Source organism: Herpailurus yagouaroundi, unplaced genomic scaffold (assembly GCF_014898765.1).
Source record: "Herpailurus yagouaroundi ecotype Mexico unplaced genomic scaffold, PumYag 188, whole genome shotgun sequence".
Taxonomy (NCBI): Eukaryota; Metazoa; Chordata; class Mammalia; order Carnivora; family Felidae; genus Herpailurus; species Herpailurus yagouaroundi.
Window position 1 is genome coordinate 4,795,271 of NW_024412419.1, and position 17,800 is coordinate 4,813,070.

At 48.8% G+C, this 17,800-nt stretch overlaps 1 protein-coding gene across 1 annotated transcript; it reads right to left on the minus strand.

Annotated features, from left to right (window-relative positions):
* Nucleotides 1-5,170: 5,170 nt before the first annotated feature.
* CMPK2 (cytidine/uridine monophosphate kinase 2) lies at nt 5,171-17,799 on the minus strand (the record flags this gene model as incomplete). Its single annotated transcript, XM_040496905.1, has 5 exons — nt 5,171-6,883; nt 8,338-8,571; nt 14,660-14,861; nt 15,792-15,906; nt 17,530-17,799. Coding segments are annotated over 5 exons (939 nt in total), but the record flags the coding sequence as incomplete, so codon positions are not given.
* Nucleotide 17,800: the final 1 nt, after the last annotated feature.

Consider the following 17,800-nt stretch of genomic DNA (forward strand, 5'->3'; position numbering starts at 1 on the left):
TAAGGTCTTTCTTTGAATATTTTTCTGACCCCGGGGCTGTATTTAGAATTCTTGAAGCAAGAAATTAGCCACTTTTAAAGACGTGCTACTTTGACCTAGAAATGTTCCATGTTTTGTCCTTTGTTCTCCCATTAGAGCAGACATTTAAATAAAAATGAAAGAAACCACTGTTGTTTTTCCAAGCACAGTTTGTGTGTAATGAGGGAAGTGATTATCTCGGCACAGGACCGAGGAGGGACACGGCTCCCTTGGAAATATTTAAAATTGGCTCTTTTCCTCCCTCTAGTGGAAATGCAATGTATTTGCTCTGTACGGAATTGATTTTTCAAGTCTTCGCCGGACAAAATAGAAAACAGCTAGTGTGACTTAAGTCCTAAGCAGGCATCCAACCAAATGCAATTTCTTGCAAGTTTTCTGCCCAAATGCCTTATATATGTTACTTTGTTTTAAAAAAAAAAATCAAGATTAACAATAAAAACTTGCAAAGTAGAGTTAGACCAATGCACAGTCTCCAAACGAAACACCCTGGTCCAAATTAGATATTGTGTATCTTAGTATACGCCCACAAGAATCCTAACATCGGTTCACTTAGGAAAAGGAGTGCGTCAAAGCGCTTTACCGAATAGGGCGAGCGACACGGCACTGAACAGCACGGCACCAGGCTGGGCAAGAAATGTTCATGTCAATCCAGCTTAACATGTATTTACACCCATTCTGTATGAGGTTCTTGCTTCCATCTCTGAAGCCACTGTTGCCACGCCCCGGGCAACATAAACCATACCCTGGTTTGTCTTAACCGTCTACACCAGCCACAGAAAGTATGGCGATGACGCGGATGGTGTGTGTGTGTTTCTGTCTCTGTACCTGCACTGTGAGCTCCCGGTAGGAACCCCTGACTCTACTGGAGAAGAAGACTGGTCGGGGGGCGGAGAGACTCTGACACAGGTGGACAGGCTGTGACTCCGAAGGCTCCACCCTTCAGTTGTCTAAAGATCACGGTGCTGAAAAGTTTGTTTGTATTTAAGTAAAATCAAATAAGCTGTCCTGGCTGAATTCATGGTGCTAACCACTCCAACATCAGCCCTGCCTGGTCCTGGGAGAGAGATTTTCCACAAGGAAGAGTTGTTATGATATCTGCACTTTAAAGAGGAACAGGGGACAGGGAAAATAGAGCCGGAGGTCACTGGGTGTCTACGGCAAGAATCCAGAAGGTGAGAGCTTCACTCCATGAGATCAAAAGCTACACACGAAGTTTTCGGTCTTACGCATCAGTCGTGAGCCGCTCCCAGGGTTACCAGAACCTGAGGAAAGCATCCTACCGGGAAGGTGCAAATAAACAAGAACTCCACCTTAGAAGAAATGGTGACTTTCTAAAAAGAGCTTCATTTCTTTTAAGTTTATTTATTTATTTGAGAGAGAGAGAGAGAGGCAGAGAGAGAGGGAAACAGAGAATCCCAAGCAGCCTCCGCACTGTCGGCACACAGCCCTGATGGTGGAGCTCGAACTCACGAACCGTGGGATCGTGACCCAAGCCAAGATGAAGAGTCGGACGCTTAACAAGACTGAGCCACCCAGGCACCCCTATAAAAAGAACTTTAAAACAAGGAACAGTTGATCGTCTCAAAAAGAGAAGTAAAGACGTAGCATCGAAAAAAGAAAACACATTATTTTTTAAGACAAGAATATTTAGATAAGAAAAGGAAGAAAGGAAGAGGGCAAGGGAGGGATCAAGGAAGGGAGGGAGAAAGAGAAAGCTTTTAGAATTTAAAAACCTCACAGCAGATTTCCAACATCTAAATAATAAACTATGTTTGAAAAAAAATACAGAGAAAAGAGTGAGGAGAATTCATCAAGGAAACAATCCAAGAGAAAATTTCCCAAAACTCAAGGACGTGAGTTTCCAGACTGAAAGGACCCAGCGAGAACCCAGCAAAACATACACCGAATTATGTGATGGCGAAACTTAGAATCCAGTAGGCAAGCGGAAGATCCTGCTTGCTCCAGAGAGGAAAAAATAAGGTTGGACATGTTGAGGCCCATGCCCCCCAACTTCCTGCTCCAGGCTTTGCCCCCGAACTACCCCCAGGGGACATCGAGAGCACCAGTCTCTCCAGTCGCGACCTCAAACCTCTCTGAACCAACCCAGAATAAAGTCTTGTCAAAATAAACCAGGCTGCGCAGAATGATTGAGCAAAGGAAGCCTTGACATCTCCTTTCTTTAAGTTTATTTATTTTTGAGAGAGAGAAGGCATGTGCACACGAGCGGGGGAGGGGCAGAGACAGAGCGGGAGAGAATCCCAAGCAGGCTCCACCCTGGGTGTGGATTGGGGCTCCGTCTCACGACGAGCAGATCGTGACCTGAGCAAAATCAAGAGTCTGATGTTCAACCAACTGAGCCACCCAGGCGCCCCCACATCTACTTTCTCGACTGTGCTCAGTTCCTTGACATTTGCACATGCCCTGAGAGTCTGTGAGCCCCCAGAGAGGAGGATCCAAGGGCTGCAGAACTGAAAGTGGCCATGAAGCCAACTATGGCTGGGGCTGCATGGAAGACAGAATCAGGAGACCCAAACACTGGTGAGACCCCCCCACTGAGGCCAAGTTCATCATAAAGGGCTGAAGGAAACACATTTCAGTTGCCTGTGCCATCAGGGCAATCCACACCCAGTTAGAGAGAGGGCACGCTGACGACAGACCCCTTTCCCCTCATCTTCAAGGTGGCCTAAATGACATTCTAGGCTCCAGCCACCCAGATGCCATCTCGGAGAAAGGCCAGCGTGAGGCTTGGAAGATGGGGGAATCTGAGCCACTGGGCATTTTCTCTCCAAGAGTGTGCATTACCTAGAGGGCCTGCTAAAAGATCACATCAAGTTTAAATTTGATAGGAATAAACCTGTTTCCTCCACTAACCAGTTACGGTGCTCATGAGAAAGACCAAATGCAAAGGGAAAACATCTCCTAGTTGCAAATTGCGCCAACAGGCTGAATGGAGTTCATGAAGCTTTTAAAGTGAGGAAAAAACAGGGTGCCTGGGTGGCTCAGTCGGCTAAGCGTCCGCCTTCAGCTCGGGTCATGATCCCATGGCCCGTGGGTTCGAGCCCCGCGTCGGGCTCTGTGCTGGCAGCTCAGAGCCTGGAGCCCGCTTGGGATTCTGTGTGTCTCCCTCTCTGCCCCTCTCCTGCTTGTGCTCTGTCTCTGTCTCTCAAAAATAAATAAAGATTTAAAAAAGTAAACATTAATAAAGTGAGGAAGAAAGTAAAACCTTCTGGGGGAAAAAAGACAGCATTCATTTCTCCTCTCCCTGCTCCCACGAGAAATACATCCAAGTATATGAACACAGCTACCTTTACAGAAGCCTAAGGTTCAAACGAACTTGCTAGTGGACGTATTTGCCAACGTGAAACATAGCTTACGGTCTGGCTCCCAGGTTCAAAGAAAAACAACAGCCTGCATATGAAGAAAGCCTAAGGCCAGAAACACCTGCAATCTCCCAGCACACCTGCAATCATACTGTTGCTCTCGCGTACACAGAGTTCCCATCCTGGACCTGCCAACCTAGTGAAATGCTGTAAAATAATTTCAGCTGTATCTTTGCTTTCGGCTGAAATTGCAATCACCGGCTCTCACTGAGAGAAAAGTATTTTTGATGCTTTACAGCTTCTTAGGTGTCCTGTACTCTTCTTAGGAGTCCCTTAAAAGGATTCACCCTCGGGGCACCTGGGTGGCTCGGTCGGTTAAGCGGCCGACTCTCGATTTCGGCTCAGGTCACGATCTCATGGTTCTTGGGCTTCCGTGGGTTCGAGACAGCACGGAGGCTGCTTGGGATTCTCTCTCTCCCTCTCTCTGCTCTTCCTCACTCACGCACACAGGGGCACATGCTCTCTCATAAATAAATAAATATCTTCATAATAAAGGATCTACCCTGATGTATTTAACGGATACATATTCTACATAAACATACATTATGCAAATACATACATATGGCCCAATTACTTGAAGTGTGTCATGCGGAGATGATGTAACATTTGTATGTGCCTCACCGACTATTTCCCTGGTACACATTCCAAGAAGATCCCAGGGCCTAAGCACTTTGAAGATGCTACACAGTTCGGGCCCCTGGCTGGCTCTGTCAGTAGAGCACGCAGCTCTTGAGGTCAGGGCCGTGGGTTCGAGCCCCACGTTGGGTGCAGACATTGCTTAAGAAAAATAAAATCTTTAAAAGAAAAATATGCTACACATTGCTCCTAGAAGACAGAGAGGTCACAGAGAGAGGGCGCAGCAAAAAAAATAAAAATAAAAACAAAACACTCTGGAAAACAAAAAAGAGTTCAGAACGTGCCACTGAGAGAGGCAGTCTGTGGACGAGGAGGAATCTGAGGTACCATACGTGCCCTGGGTCTGCCTGACGGCCCTTCCCTAAGTAGATGCCCTTTATGCCCTTTACGCATTCATCCCTCGTCCACATCTGTTTTCAGGAATGAAGGCAGCCTCCATTCAAGCCTCCTGTCATTGCCTCTGCACCTCCACAGTGTCACCCTTGTCCCTCGGTCCCAGGAAGGCTCACTGTCACCGCCGAATACCAGACAGCGTGAAGGGTCAGCAGAGGAAGCGACGCTCCATACGCCCCTCTGCTCACAGGCTCCTGGAAGACCTATATGTGCCCAGTTGGCCACTCTAGCTGTAAGGAAGCCTTGGGAATGTACTCATAATTCTTGGCAGCCATGTGTCAAGTCAAAAATTCTATTACTGTGGAAGAAAGGGAGAATAAATACTTGGGACAACCAAAGGTCTATCACAAGACCAGAAGCGAAACCCAACTTGTCACGAAACCGAGCCAAGCGAATGATTCCTTGTCATCAAGTTTCTGGGTAGGAGGTGCTGTCTTGTCTCATGCTCATAAATCACACACCTATCGGTGCATGAAAGAACCCAAGTGTACAAAGAACGATTTCTTCTTCTTAATATCTGCAATGAAGAAAAGATTCTACTTTCCTGAAACAGCGTTTACAAGAAAGTGAACACACCCCCCCCCTCCTCTGAAATCACTTTGACCAGAGATCCCACTTGGCCCACAAGTTCACACCTCCCCACTTTGCTGACCAAAAATTCCAGGAAGCCACACTGGAGGGACGCCTCAGAAAAAACAACATATATGGGGGACACCACCATAAACTGGACAATCCCAACAACTTTATTCATTTGCGAGGTACAGAAGGCAGGCATTAAATGTTTGTTTTTCTAGACTGCCAACACAAGCTTTTCAAAATGTTCAGACTAAATAACACCAAGGACACAGATATCACATCTTACAGGAACCTAATGCTCTTTATTAGCTTTAAAAAATATTTTCAACAGAAACCCATTACATAGTTATATATGCAAATATATTATATAAAAATTACCTGGAATTCTTTTGAAATACAGTATGATACAGTTATTAATATGAAATTTATTATAATTCAAGTCCCCACATAACCAGATAAGGCCTTGTCTAAGACTTAAATGTCTTGGCAAGAAGACATTCCCCCCAAAACAAGTTGCAAGCTTCATCTATCTTAGAACCAGAAGGGATTTTAGGTAATCACCTGGTTCAGCCAACTCCTTAATACAAATAAAGGATGATTATCACTTTTCAGATCAAGTTACATGGGCTATTGATGTTCAGCGACTCACCCAAGGCCACATAGCTATTAAATTTCCTCTTTCCTCAGCCATTTCTTTTTCCTAAGCAAACAGATCTCAAAGCTGATTTCATATGTAATCATAAGACATTCAAGTGCAAGATAATTTACTAAGAAACCCCATTCCAGGATCCACTGTGCTTATTTAGCAAGATAAATTAAATCTGTGTAATGAAAATACACAACAAGCACTGCCTTTAGCTTCTTGGCTTTGATTTTAATTAGTAAAGCATAGCCCCTCCACCGAGGAGAAACATCATGTAAATATCAACATAAATATATTGCTGCATTGGCTAAGTTTTAATGCATCTAGTTTAGTCCAAAACACTCATTATATCCAAAGCCGTGTTTTCAGAGGAAAGGAAAGGAACATAAATAAACAGAACATAATCCAAAGTGGGTTGGTATATTTGTATTGAGAGCATCTGGGTTGGCAGTCTCTGTATTTGACTCTGACCACGAGGGGATCATCTCAGGGGTTGTGAGACACGAATCAGATGTCTTCTCTGTAAGTGTCGCCTACCCACAAGGCGACCCTGTGGGCGTTGTCCTCAGACAGCCAGGACACGTGGACCCTTTCTTCAGGAGCATTTAGCTCTAGGATCAGGGCTGAGCCCCCCAATGACGGAGTGAGGCCATATTGGGAAGGAGGTAACTATGTCACATCAGGGTCTCATCAGTGACCCAAGAGGAGGTATGGGAGGGGCCGGAGGGGCTTCCGCCGATTTGGAAGATCTTCCTGGTTATTTCTGTATACCTCATGCTTTCTGGATAAGACAAAACTTGGAGGGATTTGGTAGGAACGTAGCTGAAAACGCGTTCCAGGAAAACGTTTGTTACACTTGAAGAAATCAATCACTGATCTCTGGCTGGAACGTGACGGTCTCAACCTTGACGGGTCCTTTGGTCAGAAGGGAGTATAACGGTGTAGGTAAAATCGAAATGGTCTGGTCTTCGGCTTTCTAGCACACGCCATGTTATGCAACAGAAATCTGGGAAAACCGTGTACCCCGCCGTGGGCCTAGATGTATCAAACAACATCGAATCTGCCAAAATGCAGAATTACATTTTGGAGTAATTACAATTAGCTAAAATTATTTTGGATTATGCCTAAAACCGTCTGGAGGACTTTCTCTCTCGAGGGACTAGCATCAACCACGTGGCAGGCGGGGTTCTCCATCCGCTGATAGGACACTTCTACCCTGGGGACAGGCAGAAATGAAAAGAGTTGGCTTATTTTTTAACAAGGCTCTACATACGAATGCCACTTCCCCACCAGGATGCACGCAGCAAGGGCCCCATCTGATTTATTGCGCTGTTGCCCGCAGCCGCTAGCTTTGTCCGCAGGAGACGCGTGACACGTTTTGGTTAATAAATAACAAATTCAGAGTAATGTTTAGTAGCTAGCCTTTACGGCTACCTGTTTTCGATACTGGCATCAGCGTTCTACGTGCTTCTTCTGTTTTCATACTCAGGGTGACCTGAGGAAGGGAACGGTGTCACCCCCATTTCTGCAGAGAAAGTAGCAGATTCCAAGAGGTGAACTAATTGGGCACACAGGAAATCGCTCCACAGTCTGTGCCCCGAAGGATTTCAGACAAGCCAGAGGCCCTCGGCACGGACACTGTCTTCACAGACGAGTCTCTGAAAAATTCACCAGGTTGTTCCAGAACTCCTTCGGGTGTTAGCTAGCCTTGACGTGTAGGAATGACAGAGGCCGGTGGCGTTAGGGAAGCGTGACAGCATGTGGTTGTAACACGTTCTGTTTACTACTCACTAGCTCAGTGAACTCATCAAACTGCTTTCCCCTCCGCCTCGGTTTTCTCACCTGTAAAACGAGGGCTGAAATAATGCCTTCCTGGTGATGTGTCACGAGGCCTAATTGAATTAATACGAGTGAACTGCTTGACACGGTTTCTTTTGCACACAGCCGAGTTGTTATTTAACTATTTATAACAGGGCTGTGTTATGACAGCGGTGCTATGATTGTTTATTTATATAAACTACCCCGCTTTGGCTTTTCAAACCAGTCCTACAGAACGGATTCAACCTCGGCTCTAAAACAGTGAGGCTCTGGTCCAGGGTCTCCAGCTACCGTCCCACAGCTTTCTCATGAAAACCAAAGCACTGCCTTTAAAATCAAAAAAGATCTTGATTTCAATCCCAAGTTTCCTACACAGTAGCTATGCAAATCCAGACAAGTCACTTCATCCTTGCAGCCTCAGTTTTGTAAACCGTGAAAGACGGGTGACGTCGCCCTCGTGCGCATCAGAGAGCATCCGGACCCAGATGCCTGACACACGGGAAGCACCTTCTAGGGAAAAGTCACAGTGAGGTCATCGGACAGCACTCTGTGCCCATCCTATTAGGGCTGGGGAACCAGGACCCAGACATGTGTATTGTCTTCCCGGGTTCACACTGTTCCGGGCACAGCCAGGACTGGAAGGAAGCCCCGATGCTCTGTGGCCGTGCGTCACCAATGCTGTGGCCGTGTGGGAACTGCACCGTCAGGAGCTGAACTACTACTCTGGGGGATACTGCCTCTCGGGTCTGAACAACGAGAAAAACGTCATTTCCTCCACATTCCTAAAGTCGGAGCCCATCCTGGCTCTCCACCACGGCCAGGAACCCCTGCCGTTCACATCGGGACACCTACTTTTGACGAAACACGCTGTCGGCCTCCAGTTCAGCTTCCTCTCTGGTCCGCTCCACGCCCCGGCCCTCAATTCTCTGCATCCTCTTCTTGGGGCTCACTGTGAGCAGCAGGACCAGGTCGGGTCTGAGCAGGTCCCTGGGCCACTGGTATATAGGGTGATGGGCCGGGGGCAGGTACTGGAGCCCCCCGGTCACCTCGGTGGCGATGGCGTAGGTGGCCGTGCTGTGCCAGTACCTGGGAAGGAGAGGACGAGTGAGATCTCCATCTGCAGAGGCCAAGGTCAAGGTGCACCTGAACATCTGTTGCGCGAGAGGCTGAAGCCAGCACGGCTCTGCTCAAGTTTTCCCTGCATTGCAATTTGTTCGATAAATAAAACTCAATCTGGGGGCGCCTGGGCGGCTCAGTTGGTTGAGCGTCCAACTTCGGCTCAGGTCATGATCTCGCGGTCCGTGAGTTTGAGCCCCACGTCGGGCTCCGTGCTGACAGCTCGGAGCCTGGAGCCTGGAGCCCGCTTCAGATTCTGTGTCTCCTTCTCTCTCTGCCCCTCCCCGACTTGTGCTCTGTCTCTCTCTATCAAAAATAAATAAATGTTAAAAAAAAAAAAAAAAAAAGAACATCTATTCCAAAACGCCCGATGGCTTTCCACTGCCTGCCGGAAACGTCCAGCCTCATGAAGACACAGTTACAGTGTGTGTCCAGGCACACGGCTCCACACGGGCCTGTCTTCACACTTTCCTCCAGCGGGAGTGAGGCTCTCAGTCAGCAAAACTCCTACTCTGCCTGCACAGTCCCACTCAGACAGAGCCCCACGGAGAGCTCACTGTTTTCTCCTCTGGGCTCCCAATGCCCCTCACGCCCAACTCTACGGAAGAACTTCTCACGGTAAAGAAAAGCAAGTTGTTTATAGGCATGACCTCTTCGGGCTCCTCCGTTAGAAAATTTCTTGTTTAGTCACTCCCGCCTTCCAAAACCTGAAACCAGCGTGTGGCACGCAGTAGGTACACAGTAAATGTTCTCTGGCTGTGCATATGACTAAATTGGAATCATTTCATTAATTGGCATAGCTTATTATAATCTTGACCTGCTCATGTCATATTCCAATTTTAAGAGGCTACAAAACTCCAAGTTCAATATCAAAGGACTCTCATCACAGATATTTATGAAACAGTTACAAACATTCCAGGGTGGAGAAGGACCCATGGCCCCATCCTTGTGTGTATTTTCAACTTACTAACTTCAATGTTTTAAAATCCTAAATTCTTAACCATTGGAGACTTGAACTACTTTTCCCAGTGAAAAGGACAGACTGGCATCTACCAAACGAATTCACAGTGTTATCTGAGCTGTGTGTTAATCTACCTTCTGCCACCTACTTCCTCTGCGGACACAGGTAACTCATTTAAGCCAACGTAGTCTCAATTTCCTCATCGGAAAAATGAAAAGCATGCAAAACCCCGTTTCTCTTCCACAGTTGCTGCAAACATAGACCATATCTGTGTATCACACTGTCATTATAAGAAAACACCAAAAAAAAATAAATAAATAAAATTAAATTAAAAAGAAAACACCAAATGTTGGGCGCCTGAGTGGCTCAGTTGGTTAACCGTCTGACTTCGGCTCAGGTCCTATCTCGAGGTCCATGAGTCCAAGCCCCTTGTCGGGCTCTGTGCTGACAGCTCGGAGCCTGGAGCCTGTTTCGGATTCTGTGTCTCCCTCTCTCTGCCCCTCCCCTGCTCGCACTCTGTCTCTGTCTCTCAAAAATGAATAAACGTTAAAAATTTTATTTTAAAAAAGAAAATACCTGGGGCGCCTGGGTGGCTCGGTCATTTAGGCGTCCAACTTCGGCTCAGGTCATGATCTCATGGTCCGTGAGTTCGAGCCCCACGTCAGGCTCTGTGCTGACCGCTCAGAGCCTGGAGCCTGTTTCAGATTCTGTGTCTCCTTCTCTCTCTGCCCCTCCCCTGCTCGCACTCTGTCTGTCTCTCAAAAATGAATAAACGTTAAAAAAAATTTTTTTTAAAAGAAAATCCCTAATGTTTAGCGGACACTGCTCGTAACTAAAGCTGCATTTTCAAATGATGGTGATACAGACGGTACTGAAAAGGAGACACAAATAAAAATTAACTTGGGAGGTGAGCAATTCTCACACCATGCATCCTTCGAAGCCCTCATCCACCTCCAGAAGTGGCCACCGTATCAGCCAGCTCCTTGAGTCCTGCCCGGAAGCATTTCTCTGTGCCACGTCCCTGAGTCACCATTTCCAAGCGTGCGCTTTCACCTTCTCTCTCAGATGCATCTCGTCTCCCAAGCCGAATAAATCCATGAAGGGTCCAGGTTTTCTGTTTCTTGGCAGCCAGACTACAATTTATTCTGCTTTTTTGCACATGTTCCGTGTTCACTGAATTAAATACTCAGCTATGAATACAGAGGCTGATATCATCTTAATTTTAAAAGCCTTCCTTTTGTAGAAAAACCATCAGCAAGAATAGACTTTTGAAGGTAATGAGGGTGATTAAGTTGCCAACCTTAACCACAGTCACCATCAAAAACTACTCTGTCTCCCTCGTTTTTTTCAGCTGGATGAGGGTATAGTCTAAAATGGATTTCATTAAAATCTTTACACATGAACAAAGCCCACCCAGACAACAAATAACTGCTCTTTTCTTCCCGTTTGACAAGGTGATACAGTATCTCTTTAAAGAGCAAAATTGCCGACGATTCGCAGACACAAAGAAGGAAAATCAAGGTAGAAATGGAAGCCCGGTTTTCTATAGCTAGAGCTCTCTCCCTGACAACGCCGCGGCTCATTTCAAATAATCACACCCTCTGGCCATCAATTTCAGACTCTCCGCTAGTTAGTATTTTCCATTCTGCCTTCAGGGAAGCCACATGGGTTCAAATCAGATGCAATCTGTCCACACGTTATACACAGCTTCTATAATAACGCTTTGTATCTTCATGGCGATTTGCTATTTCGAAGCACTTCTCCCTGTATCAACTCAATGGCTATTCATCACCAGTCCTAATGGTAGGTGGGGAGGCGAGGAGGGCTCCCTCCCTTTAACGGGTTAGGAAGCTGGGAGCGGAGGGGATCGGCATCCACCTACACACAGAAGCCAGTGCAGCTTCAGGACTTGGGACATCGGAGGAAACAATGTGCCTCATCGAGTCGCACCATATGAGGGGAAGTTCAGGCTTTCTCACTGAAAAAGGACACTGCATGAAAACAAAAAAAATCTCAACTATGGCAGATTCACTTATTAATAACGGGGCAAAAACATCCCCCAAAGAAGTCCCACAAAGGAATCCAGTTTCTCACCCTTCTTGCCCACCCTCAACCTCTTGAAATAACCACCTTGCCATCCCTGAAGTTAAAACTACCTCCCGGCATGGTCGCTCCGACGAGAGTACCCGGCTTCTAACTCATTTTCACTGCTTTCCTCTCGCCCGGCAACCCACCACCTCAGGCCTTATTTCCTGCACAGGCTCAGAACCGCCTTTCCGTGGGGTGTTGCAGAGCTACAGAAAAGCCTGTACAGGAAAGTACAGGGGAAGGTATTTCAAGAAAGGGGTAGAAGTTTCCAGATGTGGCCAACCAGCTTGAACAAGGGGAAAGCCTAGCATAAAAGGCTGGCGATGCTAAGTGTTGACCAGGATGTGAGTCAAAGGGAATTCTCAAACACTGCTGGTGGGGGGTGGGGGTGGCTGTGAGTTGTTTCAACCACTTCAAAAAACTTTCCGGAATATTTGCTGAGGTGGAACACATGTGAACCCCCACGCCCCTGCAGCTCCGCTCCTGGGCATCTCTGCACCAGAACCGCAGATATACAGGCACCAGAGTTACGTAAAAAATGTCCACAGCAAGGGGCATCTGGGTGGCTCTGTCGGTTAGGCGGTCGGCTCTTGATCTCGGCTCAGGCCACGATCTCGTAGTTCGAGGGTTCGAGCCCTGTGTTGAGCTCTGCACTGACAGTGTGCAGAGCCTGCTTGGGATCCCCGCTCCCCCTCTGGCTCTCTCTGCCCCTCCCCCATGCACACACACTCTCTCCCTCTCTCAAAATAAAAAAAAAAAAAAACAAACAGTAATAAAATAAAACGAAAACGTTAAAACGTGTTCATAGCAGCAAGGGGAGTATCATAGGCAGCATGAAGGCCGTCAGACGCAAAGAGCAGTAATGCACACCTGCATGGACAAGCAGTTCAAAAACAGAAGGAACAAGTCCACGGTGATGGAGGTCAGGGCAGCAGTTACCACGGCGGGGGGGGGGGGGGGGGGAGAACAGACGGGGACCGGGAGGGAGAAGGAGGTGGCTTTATGGGGGATGGTGAGGTCCTAAGTCTGGACACAGGTGCGGGCTATACTTGGGTGTGTTCCCTACTTGAAATTCCTTGAGATTTACAGTTATGATTCCTGCTTTTTCCTGAACTCTTGTCATCCTTTCAATGCCGTTCTTATCTTTCCAAAAATAAGCAAAATTGCACAAAGGGCAACAAACATTCACGTGATGCAAAGCAATAATGTAAACGCAGCTCACGACCTTTTGTACTTTTTATCGACCGTGCGTCTCTTTCCCTAGCCCTCTCCTGAATTTGCTCAATAACCTTCCATCCCTCCGTACTCTACAGTTTGTCTTAATTTGCATGTATTCTACTGAATGCCCGTCTGCAACTCGATTTTTCCAGATTACGGTTTTGTAATTTCTGCACAGGGATACACTGCACTGGTCTACGTGGCCGAATGGGGCCCCATTTTACAAATACGCTGGCATTTATGCACCCTTTCTTCTACTGATGGGCTTTGGTTTTTCACATTTTTCAGTATCTGAACACAGCTGAAGGCATCTCGGTTTCTTCAGGCGGTGAAGCGGTCTCCACTCTGCTGTGTCTCCACGAACCGCTCTCCTAGCCCTCCACCCCCACCAGCACCCTGGAGGGCGTCAATCCGTGCACGTGATCGCCAGCTCTGAGCTCTGGGCATTAGGGCATTTTAACTGGTTCTCAGCAACCTGATGAGAGCAAGCTGCGATCTCATCGCGACTATAATTTCCGTACCACCGAGTACCGGTGATTTAAAGCCTAGGATAACTTGCTTTCATCCATTTGTGTGGTATAGTTGAGCTGTTTGTTACGTATGGAATTGGAAACACACAAATCAGTTTACATCACTTCATTATCTGAAACCTTCCAATGGCTCCCCTCGGCGCTCAGAATAAAACCCACACTCTCTCGGCCTACAGGCCCTTCTCCTCTATCCTCTGCCTCTCTCTCTCTCTGCTCATTCACCCAGAAAGCAGCCCCTGGTCCACTATGTGCTCATTACACTGGCCTGTTTCTAGTCCTGGATTATGTCAACTTCTTTCTGTCTGTAGGCTTTGCTCTTACTGACTCTGCTGTCCATAACGCTGTTACTCCACAGTTTTCATTTCCACCTCTTCTGGGGCGTTCAGAGCTCAGATCAATGTTACCCCCTTATACAGGCCTTCCTCAGCCATACCCACTTCGCTTTACCCTCTTTGGAGTATTTACCACTCTCTGATAGTATCACAGTTCTTTATGCACTTGACCATCAACGTCTCCTGCAACAGTATGTCTGCTCCACGCAAGCAGGGCATCGTCTAGCTCACGGACCGCCGAATCCCCTAAATTGAGAGCAATCTTTGGCACATAGGAGATGCCCAATCAGTGTTTTACAAATAAGCCGGTGAACAAATGAACCACTGAAAGCATCAATTTCTAAAAGCACAGCCTTTGGTCAATATCCTCATACACCATTTCTAGCTTAGTCACTTGGCAGGTCACTTAACCTTTTTTTTTTTTTAATGTTTATTTTTCAGAGAAAGAGAGAGAGAGAGAGAGAGAGAGAGAGAGAGAGAGAACATGAGCGGGGGAAGGGCAGAGAGGCGGGAGACACAAAATCCGAAGCAGGCTCCAGGCTCTGAGCCGTCAGCACAGAGCCCGACACGGGGCTCGAGCTCACAAGCCGTGAGATCACAGCCTGAGCCGAAGTTGGACGCTCAACCCCTGAGCTCCCTAGGCGCCCCGACCTTTTGAAGACCTATGTTTCTCATCAGTAAATTGGGGATAACATGTAGTATCCACTAACCACGCATAATTGTTCCAGATATCGAACAATGGTATGCATGCTCTTAGCGAAATGCCAGCCTGTGACGTAGGTGATTAATAAAGTATAGGCATTCTTCCTATTCTTATCATCACGCGGTTTGACTTAACATACACAGTTGAATACATGCATGTGTAGGTACACACACACACTTACATGTTGGGGAACAAAATGCCAAACTCATAGGACCTTCATACCTACCTGTCTATAATCACAGGAGATTTTGTAGATTCTTTGGCTATTTCAGAAGCCACAATATAATTGCCCAAAGAATAAAAAGCTCTCCTAATGATAGTTGGCTCATCATCAAAGATTTTCCTCCACTGGCTGATGCAAGCAGGTGGCGACTTTAAGAGGACAGCCCCGAGTGTGTCTGAAACTGACTGGGTCACAGTGGTTTTACCTGCGGGCCAGATACAAACACAGGGCTTCGTTACCATGGCCACGGTATCACTCCCAAACTGCTCAGATGAACTCAGACAGAGCAAAGACACTCTTTCCACCCGTAAACCAGCGTAGCTCATTACCTACTAAGATTATTTAAAAAAAAAAAAAAAAAAAAAAAGATGCAGACCTTCAGGAACCTGGGTTTGCTCAGTGTGGTATCAGAACACTTGAAAGATATCACACACTAATGATAAACTCTGGCAGAGACCTCCGGGCCCTGGGATAACCTCCACCTTGCTCCTTCACACTCTCTGCACCCAGGGAGCCCCGCCTCATGCTGAACCACGTGACTTCAGCCCAGGCTCCACCTTGTCCTTGGCTGTTCTCCCGCCGCCCTTACAGCCTTACTTCTCCTACTTTTGTGTTTTGGGCCAAGTGTGGGTATGTCCGTTGTACTCTGAGATCTCTGCCAGCTCCAACGCTTCTGCCCCCCACTTCCTAGTACTTCCAAAGGGTCCTCGGAATGGCCTGTGCTTCCAAATGCCCCCAGGCTGGCTCAAGTCCCTTCTCTTCGGCCCATGCTGTTTCTTCCGCCCGGAGGACCGCTTCTGTCTTCCTCACCTGACCTGCTCTGATCTGCACTGAAAACAGCCCTCCGGGAGCCACCCCAACCACGCTCCGTCCCCCACGCGGAGGCTGCCTTAAGTGCCTTCTCGTGGTCGCCAGAGCACCTGAGGCTCAGCCCCTCCACCCCTCCCCTGGCTTCCCACTCAAGGCCTTATTCACCTTTGCATCGCACGCCTGCCCGGCTCCGTGCGTGGCACACAGTAGACACTGCCGTGAAGCTTACGAGCTGAACTCTGTATAAAGCTGTACTTGTGAAGCCCTGTCTATTCCCACGAGAGATCAATGTCTCTCCTTGCCTGTAACCAAAAGGTAATATTACCTGTGGCATCCAGTCCTTCAACAGCAATGACTGGGAACTTCCCTTTGTGGACTTGTTCCGGCAACTGGTCAACCAGGTCGAGCACTGCTTGGGCCTCAGGAATGAAGGGTATACACTGTAAAACACCACGTGTGCAGCCGTAGTGAGGCAACGGGGCTTTTGCAATATCTGATTGCTGAGAACAAGATTGCCCAATGCTAATAAGACATAACGAGTTGTGTTTCACACCACACCAAAATCATGCTGTTTTGAACCTGAGAGGGGCTGGGGCGCCTGGGTGGCTCGGTCAGTTAAGTGTCTGACTTCGGCTCAGGTGATGATCTTACCACTCCTGGAATATGGGTTCGAGCCCCGCATCGGGCCCTGTGCTGACAGCTCAGAGCCTGGAGCCTGCTTTGGATTCTGTGCCTCCCTCTCTCTGCCCTGCCCCGGATCGTGCTCTGTCTCTCTCTGTCTCTGTCAAAAATAAACATGTAAAAAGACAAGCAATTTTGAACCTGAGAGGGGCTGAGTCCCTCCATTTTATACTGAATAGCTCTGGCTCAAAAAGGCGACAGCGGCTGAGATCCCTCAGCCTTACGGGCCAGCTACCCCAGAGGAAGGAGAGGGAAGGCCACAACTGGGGGGGGGGGGGCACAGGCCCCGCTTGGTGCAGTATGTGGGATGTGGGAAACCAGCTAGGACTGTAGCTCCCGGAAGCAGTCAGCCCGTCCCTTCCTGCCCCAGCCAAGAGGGGAGAAGACAGCCTTGCACTGCGGTCACCAGGGAGCAGCACAAGAGGTGCTGGGCATTCAAAGTTCTCGCCTCCGCTCTCCCGCTCTATAGCGAGGCCCACACGTTTGTTTATGTACACGCTTAATCTTCTACGTGCTTCTCCAGGATTAACGTGGCCAGCCTTCACAGTAACCCTGCGAGGGTGGCAGCATTATTATTCCCAACTACAGACTAAGGAAACTGAGGCAAGGAGGGTTTAAGAAACTGAAAGTGACACAGGTAACAAATGCCGGAGTTTGGATTTAAACCCAGGAGACTGGTCCTGCCCTCTTCCCCACTCCTTAATACCATCCCAAAAGCTTGCAGAAGGCACTGAATAAACTCCATTGCGCAGCCTCAGCAAGTCGAGTCTGGACACCCCAGGCCGTGCCCAGGCTGCCCCGGGGAAAAGATTCTCCGCGCTCCTTCCCGGAGCACCTGCTGTGCCCCAGATGTTTCCTTGTCCTAAACACCTCAAGGGGAGTGTTTCACAGACGAGACAGGAAAAACAGGGGACCTGTGCCGCTTGCACGGGCAGCCGGTAAGCAGGCGGCCACAGATTCAGTACGCGTTTCTCAAACCCCAAACCCTGGCCCTTTTCTCCCCAAAACTCATGCCCCGGCCTCCCAACAGTGTGACGGCTTCCCAGATGGCATGACCCTCCCGGCACCCAGCGGCCTCTTTCCTCCTCCCGCAGAGCCTTCAGGCTCCCGCGCATTCAGGGCAGGAACTCGAGCGCGGCCTCGGGACATCCATCACTTGCCGCCTCGGAGGGAAAGTTCCAGTTGGCTGAGGATCCAGAAAAGAGCCTAAACCGGAGGCGGGCACTCAGGTTCACGGCCCGATCTGTCCAGGGACGTCAGTCAGTTCCCCGCGGCAACAGCGCCCGGGCTGGATAGACGGGCCCCCCCCCCCCCGAGAACCCACTCCTCCTTGTCTGGGGGGGGGGTCCACCCCGAGTGCGAGGAAGGGGCAGGCCTCTTACCGCCTCCAGAACGGCGCGGGCGGCCTCCCGGTGCGGGAAGACCCCGGAGCTGGGCAGGTCAGGCACCACCGGGTGCAGGGCGGGCTCCGGGGCGGCCAGGACGCGCTCGCGGGGGCCCACCTGCCGCCACTCCGCCCCGTCCCGCAGCTCCCACAGGCTCTGCCACACCTGCTGGCGCGCGTCGCCCACGAACTCGCCCAGGCGCGGGCCCCCCGGGGCGTCGCCGAGCAGCGAGAAGAGCGCGCGCCGGGTGTCGGGGCTGTCGCCGGGG